The sequence below is a fragment of the Amphibalanus amphitrite genome, unplaced genomic scaffold, assembly GCF_019059575.1.
Source record: "Amphibalanus amphitrite isolate SeventyFive unplaced genomic scaffold, NRLGWU_Aamphi_draft 000230F_arrow, whole genome shotgun sequence".
NCBI lineage: Eukaryota > Metazoa > Arthropoda > Thecostraca > Balanomorpha > Balanidae > Amphibalanus > Amphibalanus amphitrite.
This window is the reverse complement of record NW_024881725.1, coordinates 166,224-179,764: the sequence shown is the minus strand read 5'-3', so window position 1 is coordinate 179,764 and position 13,541 is coordinate 166,224. Positions and strand designations below refer to the sequence as shown.

Genomic DNA, 13,541 nt, shown 5'->3' with positions numbered 1-13,541 from the left:
TTGCCTTGCGCCCAACCACTTTTCCACATTGATTTCTTTCAAATTCAACATAGAAAACATATTCCTCTACACCAATCTCTTCGAATCATGGCTGACATCACACCTCGTATCAAACATTATTCCCGTTCTACATCACGCACCCTTTCGCACTTCAATCTCGCTTTCCCCCTGATCTCCCCATCCCGGGCTTTACCAGCGCGTGACTGGCCGGCTCTCCGCATTTAGCGCCATCGGGCGGGTATTCAGGGGAGGCTGCCACTCCCATTTGCACGTAGCCCGGGGTGCCACACAGCCGCAGCACACAAAGCGGCAATTGCAGGCGGGCGGCGACGCCGCTGAAATAGCTGATTAATATCGTGTTTACGTCTCGATGTGCGTACGGGGGAACGTAGGCGATCGGACGAAAGAAGCCACATAGAGCTGGGGCTAAATTGAGCTCTAGTGAATAGCTACCTCTGATATATCGGCATTCACAATTTTTTTTTGTGCGGATGGATGAAGAGCAAGTTAGGGACACGGAAACGGGAAACTGGTGGGTCCCCAGCGAACCCGACACTCTCTAACTTACGTTGGTCGTCTCCACTGTGACAGTGGGCGTGCCGTTGGGCACGGCTGACCCGGGAGAGGTCACATCCTTGACCTCTGCGTCCCGCACACTGGTCTCCGAGCTGGCCGCCTCAGAACGAGCGTCCTGTGGACATAAAGAAATAGACAGCTTAGATCAATGTTTGAACCAAATGTGCGGATAAGCCGGACCGTCACGGTCTGACTTATCTGGACATTTGAAGTCTCATTTATTGTTGTTGTGCGTGGCAGATACACCCCTGTATCCAGTTTTCACTTTTCATATATTTCCACGCCTTTTTATAAAAAAAATATGCTTATCAACATCTATAAGCCCAGAAATGGCGGCATTATGCTCAGTGTTATCATTCTTTGTTCGTTCGGATCTCAGCGTCTTGTTGCGCCGGCTCACGCTGCCACACTGCTGGCAGCGATAGCCTATTTTCCAATTCATCGCCAATTCGTCGATAAGTTACCGTCGAGCTGCGCTTATCGCGCCTCTTTGGCCGGCCGTAAATTGATGATGAAACAGCGCTTCACTCATGCATGCGTAATCAAGTGGACGCCCAGGCTTTCCAATCACGTTGGGGATTGTTTATTGCAAACAGTGCCCATGAAATTTCGTCCCGGTAAATTGGGTATATGGAGCGGCACATGGGCCCCAGCACCACACCACCTGTTGCTGGGCTGATATGTCACGTGACACGTCACATAACTGGGACGGCGTCAATTGAGAAGATAAAAAAAATAGATAAATAAAATAAAAAGCAATGTGGCGTGTCACATATGAGAAATGATGATCCTTTTTTCTGTCATCGAGCACTCATCACTGTTGTACTTCAGGTGTTCATGGGTCCATACAGAGTGGTCTGGACCGATCTATGAATATACTAGTACTTCTGATGCTTTCCTTAAAAGCACAATATTTCTATTTTTCTGAAATTTTATAAACCACTTTGTATCGTGATCGACGTTGATCACTCTAAATATTTACTGAGGGTGAGATCCAGTAGCTCGCCGATGAACACCTGGCATCGGACGTGTTTCGATTGCTAGACTATTTTTAACATTCCTGGAAGACGGGTTTCTGTTTGGACGAGCGACGTCGCTCTCATTTATTTCTGCTCTCGGGGAGCAGCAATTATCAGGGTGAATGATGCACTGCTCGGGACACGACTGGCGGGATGGCATACATCAAAGTGGCAGCGTGACATCCAGAGTTCTTCGCTGCTGTTTGGAAGATGACAAAGTGATGTACGATGACAGCTTCATGACAAATGTTTGGTGTCAGGTGCCAGCTCATTTAATTTTAGTGAGCATCGGTGCCTTCGGTGTTGATGCTTTCCATTTTGCATATACTCAATGCGCGTTTTTCACTATTCGTCCTCTTTCACATGAGTGTTGCTCTTTTTTAACCCGAGGCTGTCTCCCACCAGCTTTCTCCATCTCCCGTGGCCTCAGATGCTGGCAGGTGACCCTGTTGGACCCGGAAGCTGTAGTGACCACCTTCACACCCACTACGAGCGCGGCGGGGTGGCGGCTCACGGCACCCCAGTCCCATCGGGGGGCGTGCCGTGCCATTACGGGCCGGCACCGGGCGGCCGCCGGCCGACACTGCCACTCATTGTACGGACAATCGATAGCCAATCTGACTGAGCTGACAGCCGGCCGACGGACGAGCGTCTCTGCGGTGCATCCATCGTTCGAGCCGCGAGCCGAGAGTTCCCTGCCCCTCCGTCCGTCCGTCCGCCCGCCAGGACAGGAACATTACCGAAGAGCTCTGTGCGCCGTCTCGCCCGCCGCTCCGCCTCTGGGCCACAATGGGGAAGGACAGGATATTGCCACGACTCTCTTTTCTCCGCTCCAGCTGCCGTCTGTCCCGCCTGTCCCGCCCTCGTCGCTGCTCGTCTGGATATAGCCGTAGTGATGTGTCGTACTGTGACGGATGGGCGAGGAGCCGCCCTCGTTCGCTACTGGTTCTGTATCTGGTCTCTCACGTATCCGTCTCTGGGTCTCCAGTCTGTCCAATCACATTCCGTAATTGGACAATGAATATACGACATCATAGATAACATGAATCGTGATTCATGTTATCTATGACATCTATCAGAACAGGATTTGCAGTTGATAGTCGGTGACTGCATTAACCCTCGCACGACCAGGCCATTTCTCATAACACGAACGACCAGGGGGGGGGGGGTTGTTACGACCCCCCCCCCTGGCGTTTCGAAACGGAAGGTCGTAGAGCTTAGCGGAAAAAACCAACGGATTGCTCTCAACGAGATCTCGCGATTGGTGGTATATTTTTTGGTCCTAGGTCAACATTTGACCTACTTATGACCGGTCAAAGGTCAAATTTTCGGAAAAATCTAACTTTTTCAGATTTCCGCGCCGATTGCGGCAAAACGGTAAGAGATATCGACTTGAAACCTTCACTATCGTGATCCTTGATCAATTCTCTATCGTTTGGTGCGTATTTCGATGTCATAACTCTAAAAATGATGCGTTGGGAGCATCGGAAGTCTGCAAGGTCATTTGTGCATTGGGTCACGTCAGGCGTGTGACGTCACTGACCTGACCCTGACCCAAAATGAACTACAAGAAACAACCGACGATGCCTGAAATGGATAGCAAATTCGAATTCAGGGCATCAAAATACCCCGAAAAGGCATACAAGTGCAAGAAGTCATTACAAGTCAACCGAGGTCACTGACCTGACCTTGACCTTTAGTAACCTTGAAAAGGTCAACGGACATTGTGCCAATGTCAAATCAGCCAGTTATGGTTCTAAAACAATCCATCAGTGTGTCAGGTCAGTCGGCATTTATACCAATGTGAAGCAATCTCCAATTTAGCGTAAATCTGGCCGGAGGTTGTTCCCTTTATGACGTCATAACTCCGTGACCTGACATGACCCGATCAATTTTTTTTCGGCAAAAGATGCGCAAAGGTTGCCCCAGAGGGTATTGAAAATTTCAGCCCGCTACGACAAGCCGTTTAGCGTGCACTTCGAAAAAACCTCAGGGGGGGGGGGGGTTGATACAACCCCCCCCCCTAGGCGTTCTAGGGTTAACTCTTCAAATACCCCTTACTTACCTCCATCCCTTCTTTGTCTACTAGGCTGACGACCACTACTGAATAGCCGTGCGTATTTGTGTATTTATGTCGCAAGCAGTTTAGAAACTCGACCCGTTCACAAATTGGCAGGGCGGTCAACACAATAACACTTGTCAGTTGATCTCTGGCTGTGAGTCGACCCGTCCAAACACTTCTCCAGGTTTTCGCATTTTGTGTTGTCTCGCGGGACATTCTCTCTTGACTCTTCTGAAGGCCATGGTGACTACCCGATCAGGTCACTCGGACATCCTCGCTCTTATATAAAGTTTTGCTCTCTCTTCATTTTTTTATTTTTTATTTATTTTTCAAGTTACTGCATGTGGTTCTAAAGTTTTTACATTTCCTCAAACTTCTGAGTCTGGATCCTGGGAACTGTTACTGAAGTTCCTTGTTCCTCGTTAGTTTGTTATTAACAATGTTGCGAAGTTGTGCTGAACCGTGATACTCAGTAGTACTCACGACGTTTCTGAGTGACAAAGACTTGAAACACTTGCCTCATAATTTTTCACTGTCAAAATTCAACTGCACGGCGCATATAAAACTTGAATTTCTCTCGTTATTCATGTCTTTCCGTCGCAGGCGATTTTATTTAGTCATTTTACATTTCTTTGCTATACTTCACTAGCAAGGGGACGTGGGAGTTACGTTCAAAATATGGACAGATAAATCACTGAGCGGGTCTATTTCAAGTTTGATGCTGTAGCTGGCACAAATGTGGGGTCCACCGGCCCTGAGAGCATATGTCACTTACTCTCCCATAGCATCTCTGTACTCCTCAGTATTCAAATGAGCCAATTTAACAACCTGAACTAACTGTCTAAAATGTCTCGCTGATTCCATTTTGTTGCGCTCTGACCTCAGTTCACCTCCTGTGACCGTGAGGTCTACTCATCATAGCTCTGACGTCAGAGTGAAGCGCCCCTAATGCACGCGCCGCGCGACTGCCCGGGACACGCCCGTGCTAATGGGAGCCATGTGTCTTGGTTTCATGCGGCACTGGACGGCTGAATAGAGCCGGTTAAAAGCCCAGTATTTCTGTTAAACACGCCACTTTGTCAAGCCGTTGGGCTCCAAAGGGACATTGATGAGAGCCTCGTGAGGCTGAGTACCCTAACAGGGAAACATGTACATATCTGCCGTGCTTGCATCCCAGTTATTTTGTTATATCTCAAAGCGTCCGGGACGTTTCATGCGTTATGAACGAAAGTTCTTGCGTAATTCAAAAATGAAAGCACTAAAACATCCCATCGCGTTTTAGTCCAGTCCTCGCATTTTCTTTGGGGTGGGAGATTTTCTTAACCCATTTACCCAAATTTTATCTAATCCTTTGTCCCTAGCTTCTACTGTCCCTGTATCCCCTCACATCATTCATACGTCTTTTTCTGCCTCCGTATCCCCTCCTCTCATCCTTGGTGTCTCCCCTAGTCTCCTCACTCCTCAGTGTCTCCTCTCATCCCGGCGGCGCGGACGGGGAACGGTCCAATCGGCCCAGATTGGTCCGGACAGCTGGCAGCTCAGTACCGATGGGAAAAATCACCCCCTCCTCCACCCCCGGGGGTATCGCCGAGCCGTCGGCGCCGACCCGATGGCAACAAAGGGCTCCTGCCGCCACCGTCAGTGGCGGTGATAACGCGGGCGCGTCGTTTGCATTGCCATTGAGTCGTTGGCGCATATTGCAGCGGCCCTGATGAAGTTTGCAAGGCTGTGACGGAATAGAAGGGGTGGGGAGGGAGTATTATTGTTTCCTCCTAGTGGGTAGATTGTATTTTTTTTTCAAAGGAGGGCGCCAGTATTTCGGTTGCAGCTTGTAATCGTAGAGAAAGGGTTTCGTGATGATGAGAGCATACTGACCTGAGATGCCTTGTTAGCTGATCTGCCTACAGCCTGGTTATTGCATTTGCATTGATTGAGAGACCCACCCTTAATTAGATAAACTTTATCAATAAGGCGGATGCCAGTGCCTAGTGGTAATACAATTTGGAAGCTATGGCTCCATTGATTTTCGTTACAGACTGCAATTAGGCTATTATTGCGTTAATTTGCGATGGAAAAACAACACGAAAATAATAATTTTGACCCATGTTAGCAGCCATCTCTCCATGAACGGCGAACGCGCAGTTAACATGTGAGAAAATTATCTTTAGACACAACCCAGTAGACTACCAAGGCCAACACAATACTGCTCCGGAATTGTATTTCTTCGTATTCGAATTGGTGTAAATTGGGATATTGTAGGGTATCGTTATCAAATGAAATGATGAAACCTCGTGTAGTACGAACGAAATGAAGTTTTCCCGAGAAAATGAGAATGCAGTGGCTAACAAATGAAATTCTGTTCTGCAGAAGCATGTGCTCTTCCTTGGAATTGATGTGACCGCCCTGAAAGTAAGTTCATGTTTCAGCTCAGTGTTGATAACGGTAACGTCTTGAAGCACCTCATCAAACGAAAACACTGTATTACGGAAAAACGTATATGAGATTCGCATGTTACCAGGTCCTTATTGCCACTTAGATGCGTTCATAATACGCTGGCCACACAATCAAATTCATGATTGAATTCAGCTTTTGAATAGGTATCTATCCGCCAATGTAATTTTCCAAATGCAATATCGGGACAAATAATGAAGAGGAATGAGCCGCAGACGCACAGTGAACGATGAGCTCAGCGTTCCTCGATGTAAATGTAAACGATGTGAATGATGAGCGAAGTTTATCCATCAGATTTCATTTAGAGCTAATACATTAATGCGTCGGCTGTGCTATGCGCACGCCTGTAGCATTATATCAATGTATAATTCATATTATTATTATTATTATTATTATTATTATTATTATTATTATTATTATTATTATTATTATTATTATTATTATTATTATTATTATTATTATAACGTTTATTCCACTAACCACGATCATCGGGTGGGCGTGACAGTGGAACATTGCCAATTCCAACACGTCTGTTCATGCAGTAAACAGTGATGGTTGGTACGCTTTTAACTGTACACTGCAGGGCACATACGAGTACATTCGCACACATTGGGTGAAACGTGGTCATCAGTTGTCAGTGTTTGCTTTTGCTAGGAGGTACTTTTTCAGTTCAAATTTATAGGCATTCCTCATTCTAGTGGGCAAACTATTCCACAATTTAGAGCCATGATATGACAGTGAATATTTTATAAAATCTGTTCGCGGAGCAACCAGATCTAGGTTCTCCGACTGTCTTGTCTCACGGTCAGATCTTCTAGTTATAAAGAGCGAGGATATCAATGGTGTTGTAATCTCCGGAAAAAGCAGACACTGACGAATTATATTCAATACAGCAATGTCATGTTCGAAGGCTAAGTCTCTTCGCCATGCCACATTCGCACTCTCGCGACCCGTGATGCGCCGAGCAAATTTTACAATTTTAGATATCCTTTTCCCCTGTGTCAAGCCACAGTGCCCCCATACAGAAACACAGAAACGGATATGTGGAAGAACTAACGAATTAACAAGCAGTGCAATAGTTTTCAAGGGCATAATGTGACGTAAGTGACTTGGGCGTATGAGCATGCCTATGCATTTGCCAACGACAGTGTCGATATGGCTACTCCACGTAAGACAGCTGTCTAAAGTAACGCCCAAACTAATTAGAGACGGCTTAACTTGTACCACAGTATCAAATACATGTACACTCTTCAAATTAATCTTTTTCAAAACACATCTAGTGCCAAAAACAGTGACTTGTGATTTGGCAGCATTTACAGAAAGGCGGTTCCGCGAGAACCACACCCCAAGCCTTTGAAGAAGGGTCTGAAGGAATGTACCTTCCTAATTAATCCCCCGGTCATAATTAGGACCGGGGGATTAGGAGACTGCTTGCATACACATCGACGCATCCAAGTAAGGGATATTATTCTGATAACTTAAAGATGACAAATTATGTGTCGAAGGTGTGCAGTTCAGTTGAAATTGGTAGCTAATTAAATGCTAAGTGGCTGTAGGGACGCTTAGAGCAATAAGCTAGCCAAAACCAACTGAACCTTTTCTACCCGTTCTACGCAAAGAAACTATTTGTTTTACTATATAATATCGACGGATCTATGTCGAGTTGATGATCTTATTTTTCCTCACGAGTAGCTCAGGAAAAGCATGGCCATTGCCCAGCTCTTCCCTATGTATGTCGGTCGCTTGCCGACACCATAACACACATGGTCTGTTATGCCCCGCTCCTGTTTATCGTCGAAACAACCCCACTGCTGCATACTGGCGCTGTAATACCCGATGACGTCACTGTCTGCAGGTCAGTCGCTATGGGCCGTTAGTCCCCCGCCAATGGACCACCGGTCGATTGGAGACCACTGGGTGTTACCGAGGTGGTAGTTGCAATCGTTAGAGTGGCCTCAGTCTAGTGCAAACGTTGCCAGGGCACCGGACAATGTATGTATATTGCTAGGAATATGATGACGTTCCCTGCCTATCGTCTGTCGCAGGATCATTGGAATTTGGAGTGTGGCTACCTACTGAAAGTCTTACCGAATACCTGACTGAATGTCATCGGTAAACAGCGTCCCTACGGATCTGCTGGCGAAAGGAGGGCTACAAATATGAAGGAAGTGGATATTGACATAAGTCGTCATTTTGAAACGGAACGGTATTCGGCATTTGCTGACTTAGGTATTGGTCCATTTCGTTTTGATCTGCCACCTCGAGACCTGTTTCTGGTGACAAAATGGTGTGCCAGCTCGACTTTTCTCTAGTGTCGGGGCGGGGGCGGAGCGGGCCCGGGGCCGACACGGTCAGATGCCAGGCTCCCACTGTCACCTGATCAAAGCCGGCCCTCGCTGTTAGCGTTGGCCGTCAGCGGCAATGGGTTGCGGTCGGTGACGTCACGACAGTCCATCAGTGCACCGCTGTACCGAGAACGGGGCCTCACCTGTCCCGGGGCGGAGTCAGAGGCCGGATCAGACGGTCCGACTGAGCGGGTGGAGTAGGTCAGAGGTCACTGGTGGGGGCCGAGAGAACACGCCGACCTAGATACATTCCTCAAACATGTCCAATGTTTTTTGCATGAGCATTCACTTATGTATTTGTAAGCTTCCATAAAGAATTGACTGTTCCAGGCGGAATGATAACGAATTGTTCAACCATCGTCGGTCAGCCCCATTCCACAGCACGTTTTTTACTCATCTCTACACACTACCCTCATCACAAACGCCCCCGCCCCATCCCTCGCATGGTTACTCTCTCAGCACGTTTCCAGCGCGCGGCTGTCCGTCACCTGCCCGGTGTAACCTCTCTCCAGAGAGGTGCGGCACAGACACTGCTGGACGAGCGCCAACCCAAGCGGTCGGACTCGGTCGTAGTCGGTCGGACTCGGTCGGACTCGGTCGGGGAGAGAGAGGAGTCGGTCGAGGAGAGAGAGAGGAGCCCGGACCGTGGCGAACTGAGACACGGAGCTTTGTCACGACAGACAGGCGCCGGCTGTGTGTGAAGACATCTGTCCGAGAGGAATAGCTGCCGCTGTGGGCCGGACTGGGAGGTTCGCGCTGCTTGCTCCGGCCCGGCTCGACCCTCTCCGGTCCTCTACAGCCCTCCCCACCCTCTATCCGTCCTTCTCCGTCCCTCTCCGTCCCTCATGAATCCTCAACGACCCTCATGAATCCTCCTCGTCTCTTCTCCGTCCTTCTCAGTCCCTCTCTGACCCTCCCTGTCCCTCCCCGGTCCTAAGCTACTATCCCCGTCCCTACCCGTCCCTCCCCGTCCCTACCCGTCCCTCCCTATCCCCACTCGACCCTCCTGTCCCTCACGGCCCCGCTCCATGCCAGCAGTGTGTCACTGTCAGTCTGTATCACATTCTGCCCCCTCACTGTCCCCCGGCTCCTGTCTCACCACTGAGTTACAGTCACCCAGTCCCATTGTGTCTCACTAGACGGTGTCCTTCTGTCGCACGCTACAACTAGTTTAGCTTGTTTGTGATATCTCAGGGGTATTTGTAGCGTTGGCTGTGTTGTTTTAACAAATATGTGTCACCGCTCGAGACAGATTCGTGGGACATATTTTCCATGACTGATGCAATGTTATGGCTGGTGGGTATTTTTACCCAGCGATGGTCCGATGCTGGCGCTGTGATCTTTCCTCCTTGAGCAGCCGTATCTGTACCGCTTCAATGTCTCCATCATGTATTTCCTCCATCGGGGTGAGCCAAAGAAAGCCTCGTTGGAATCCAGCCGTACCATCAGCTGCTTTCAAAGTTCGCATACCTTGCCCTTTTCCCATCCCTCTTAGCTCAATACCCACGTACCACGCCCCAGCCTCCCACCCTACCCCTCGCCCACTCTGCTCCGCTAATGTGACTTCCAGTGCTTAGTATTCCTCCAGTACGCGTGTATTCCGGCGCTGTTAGAGCCAGCCGAGATGGCATCGGTCTCAGCGGTACCGCCGCCGGAATCAGGCCTGGTTCGTGTCTATTTCGGGCGGGCCGCACTCCGCCTCGCCCTAATTTCCATATTCAAGGCGTCAGAGATGTGCAATGCGGCTAGGGATGTGACATATACCGCTCCGGCCTCACCAAAGGGACTTGTTACTGAGCTGGACTAGCTGGACTGCGTTTGTTTAAAGGAATCATAAAGTGGGATAAGTGACACGTTAGAACTTAGACCGCTAATATGCATTCTCTTGTCTTTAGTCTTAGAATAACTTAATTTTCCGATTTTTCCTCTCCTTCTTCACTCAAGAGAGTGTGTCGCTTAGTTCATCCGCGGTGCTTAACATAACAAAGTGATCAATTTTGTTGCAAGGTGGGATATAAAACAATGCGGTTTGAACGAAGTGGTTTGATACATATCTAATGCAATGTCATGTTCCATGCGCCGTGGCATACATTTCATGGATAAATAACGTACTTATAAACGTTATTGGTGGCGAATGTATTCGTTTCGTGTTTCCCGACCTACTCAGTTTCGTCATTGATTGCCACGTGCCTCGGGGACTAGTCATAACTAGCCGTCAATATAACCGCTTTCACGCAGTGGATAACCCACCAAATGAGACTAGACTTAACCCAATTGCTGGAGCAATAGGCGTATTTGCAGCATCACCATAAATACAACGTCCTAGATGTATCCCTCCATATGATCCATTGACCATTTCGTTTGTGATACGCACGGCGAGGGTAGCACTATTCGACCATTCCGGGGAAATGGGAAATGCGTGGCCGAACATCAGGACATGCGGGTTAATATTGACTGGCCCGTCACATCGACCCAATGCTCATCAATGACAATTGGCCGCGGGAGGCGCCCCGGGGTACAGTGCACACGGCTGTTTGCCCAGAACACAGCCAATTGGCTTCCTCAGCTGGGGGTTTCTACTAACAAGAATCGAACAATATTGGTGCCTTCGTTAGTGGGAACATTCTCCAATGGTGTAATTCAATCATACGTTCCCCGTGGCATTGTTCAGATATCAGCTTTTCTCTCAGGCGCAGCTTATCCCTGAGCTGCACTGCAATTTCGTACTAGATAGTAACGCCGAGTAAAGTGATACAATTTAGTGGCGTCATTCATTAGAGCTCGGTCGGTAATGGCGACACGTGTGGCGCAGTACGGCGCTCTCGGCGCGGCTCGGCGCCTGTGACATAACTCGGCACCGTGTGACCGGTGTGACACGGCCCGGCAGTAACTCGCCCAGCCGGCCTTTATCAGCTGGTGCCGGGGCCGCCGAACAACGGGAAATACGGCGGGAGTGCAGCGGTAACATGTGGAGCGGGGTGATGGAGGAAGAATAGGATGTCACAGTTCTCGTCTTCAAGGTAATTCAGTCCTGCTTCCGTTTTGTTCTTTTTTAGTTGACGAAGCAAATTGACGTGGTTTGTGAAATGTCGCTGATATTTCATATTTTATTTCATTGCATCATTTTCTTTCATGACTGTAATTCCGAAACATATTTATGTCTGTATTGTCGCTGCTTACCCATGAAGCAATTGCATGTGGATGCTGCGTGCAGAACCTGTCAAGCCCTCTCTTAACTCCCCCAGTTTTATCTGCTCCCCGGCTCTGCTCCCCGACACTTCTCCCGTCTCCAACTTACCGCGTCTTTGGGTGGCGAGCCGAGCCGATAGATGTTGACGGTGTGCGCCGTCTGAAAGTGTACCATCAGGTCCCAGGCGCTGCTGAAAGACTCCTTGCAGAGGGCGCAGACCAATGACGAGGATGTCCGACTCGAGCCTGAAATGGGAGGCCGGTGACGTCATAAAGGGTCACTTGGGTCAGTAAGATTTGTATCGAATCACTAGCTTGACAAGATGTTTACTTTGGTTCTAAATTGGTCTTGTAGAATTGTTCTCATTTAGTCCTCGAATTATTTTTGTGTGTTTTGAATAGAATCATCAATTACCTAAATCGGTTTCAGAATGTTTGCCAAATTATGCCAGTCTCGGTGACAGCGGTAGAAAAGCACAAAAAAGGCGTGTGGTAAATGACTTTCATTTTTAGAGTGATACTTCACTGATCATTTGGAGCAGTCGTTTCCACAATGCAGAGAACTTCAGTAGGTCGTTCTTGTTTTATTCAAAGGTCAACGACCGGAAACACTCCAATAAACCGCTGGGTGAAGCGAAGCCCCCAGGACGCGGGAACAGTCCTGTTGGCCTCTCATAACTTCCACCGCAACGGAGAATACGTGTCAAGTAGGAAGCCCTTCGAAACTAACGTTGATTTTACATTGATGAGATTTTAGGAACATGGCCGTGATTCTCGCAGACATGAATAGGTGCGCGGAAAGGGAACAAAAATATAAACTGAGCTATTCGATCTGCATGAAACTTAACGAAATTATATGAAAGAAAAATCAAATATATCAAATATATCCTGCTTGTTTGTATCTTCTAATGAAATGTTGTCCAGTTAAACAAGTGCTTATATTCGTTTCCGGTCCGCTCAGCTCGGTTCCGCCGTAATAAGCGGGCGCCTCGGGCCAGGATTGGGGACGCATTAGAGGCCGCTCGCCCGGGGCGGGGCGGGGCAGCTGGGACGCGCAGTTTCTCGTCTCGGGCATTACCCAAGGAAGAAAACAGCGGCGCCGTTCCGCGCAACTGGCTCTAATCGCCACCCGAACCATTTGCATGACAATACCGTCGTGCTAGCAGCCATCGAAGGCACCACAAAGGAGCCCCGACTCTGGGGAGGGTTGACGCGAAAAATAGCGTCAGAAGGCAAGGCGGGCGTTTGCCGGGCGGAGAGAAAACCTAGGCTGCAGCTGCAGCGACGTATTGGTGCTGCTACGAGCGCCGATGTTCGCTTATGTATTCGATAAAACACCTAGCATGGATTCAGAGTTTTGAAATAGTGCAGACGCAGAGATAAAATAACGAAAAGATGAATTACGGTTATCTGTGGCTTAGCCTTGGCCTATGTGCATCAGCCTCCTTTCAGTTGTGATCATACTCGGCCCACTCGGAGCAGTAGGTATCCATACAAGAGGCTTCTCACACCCACCTCACTACCATGACGTCCATAACCTCCTCTCAGCCCGTAACGAATATATCTAAAGGAAAAAGTTTCATCCCCACTCACTTTTTATTCCTTCTCACCTCGCCCTTTAAATTGGAACTCTGTTCTGCACTGGTCGGTCCCTAACCTAAACTGCACACTCATTTACTCCACCCCTTTCTCCTCACCATTCTTACCGATATTTATTCATTTGTGTTCGCACCATTTTCTACTTGCTCGAGATTTTCCCCTTATACCTCCAGCCCGGCGCGATCCTCTCGGCTGGAGGCTCTCGATCCCCCTCCCTCCCACTCGGCGGCCAGCCCTTCTCGGCTTGAGGCGATACCCTTCATCACGTTGCTGGCGATCGGACGGATAATTGCTCTGCCC

The 13,541-nt window shown here is 48.7% G+C and overlaps 1 protein-coding gene across 2 annotated transcripts in view; it reads right to left on the bottom strand.

Annotated features, from left to right (window-relative positions):
- LOC122385775 overlaps positions 1-13,541 on the bottom strand; it is a 45,989-nt gene that overhangs the window by 2,110 nt on the left and 30,338 nt on the right. For both annotated transcript variants that reach the window (XM_043374267.1, XM_043374268.1), the window contains exons 7-8: positions 11,752-11,888; positions 569-691 (exon numbers count right to left, since the gene is read on the bottom strand). In XM_043374267.1, the coding sequence (XP_043230202.1) occupies positions 569-691; positions 11,752-11,888 (260 nt within the window). The remainder of the gene's footprint in view (positions 1-568; positions 692-11,751; positions 11,889-13,541) is intronic.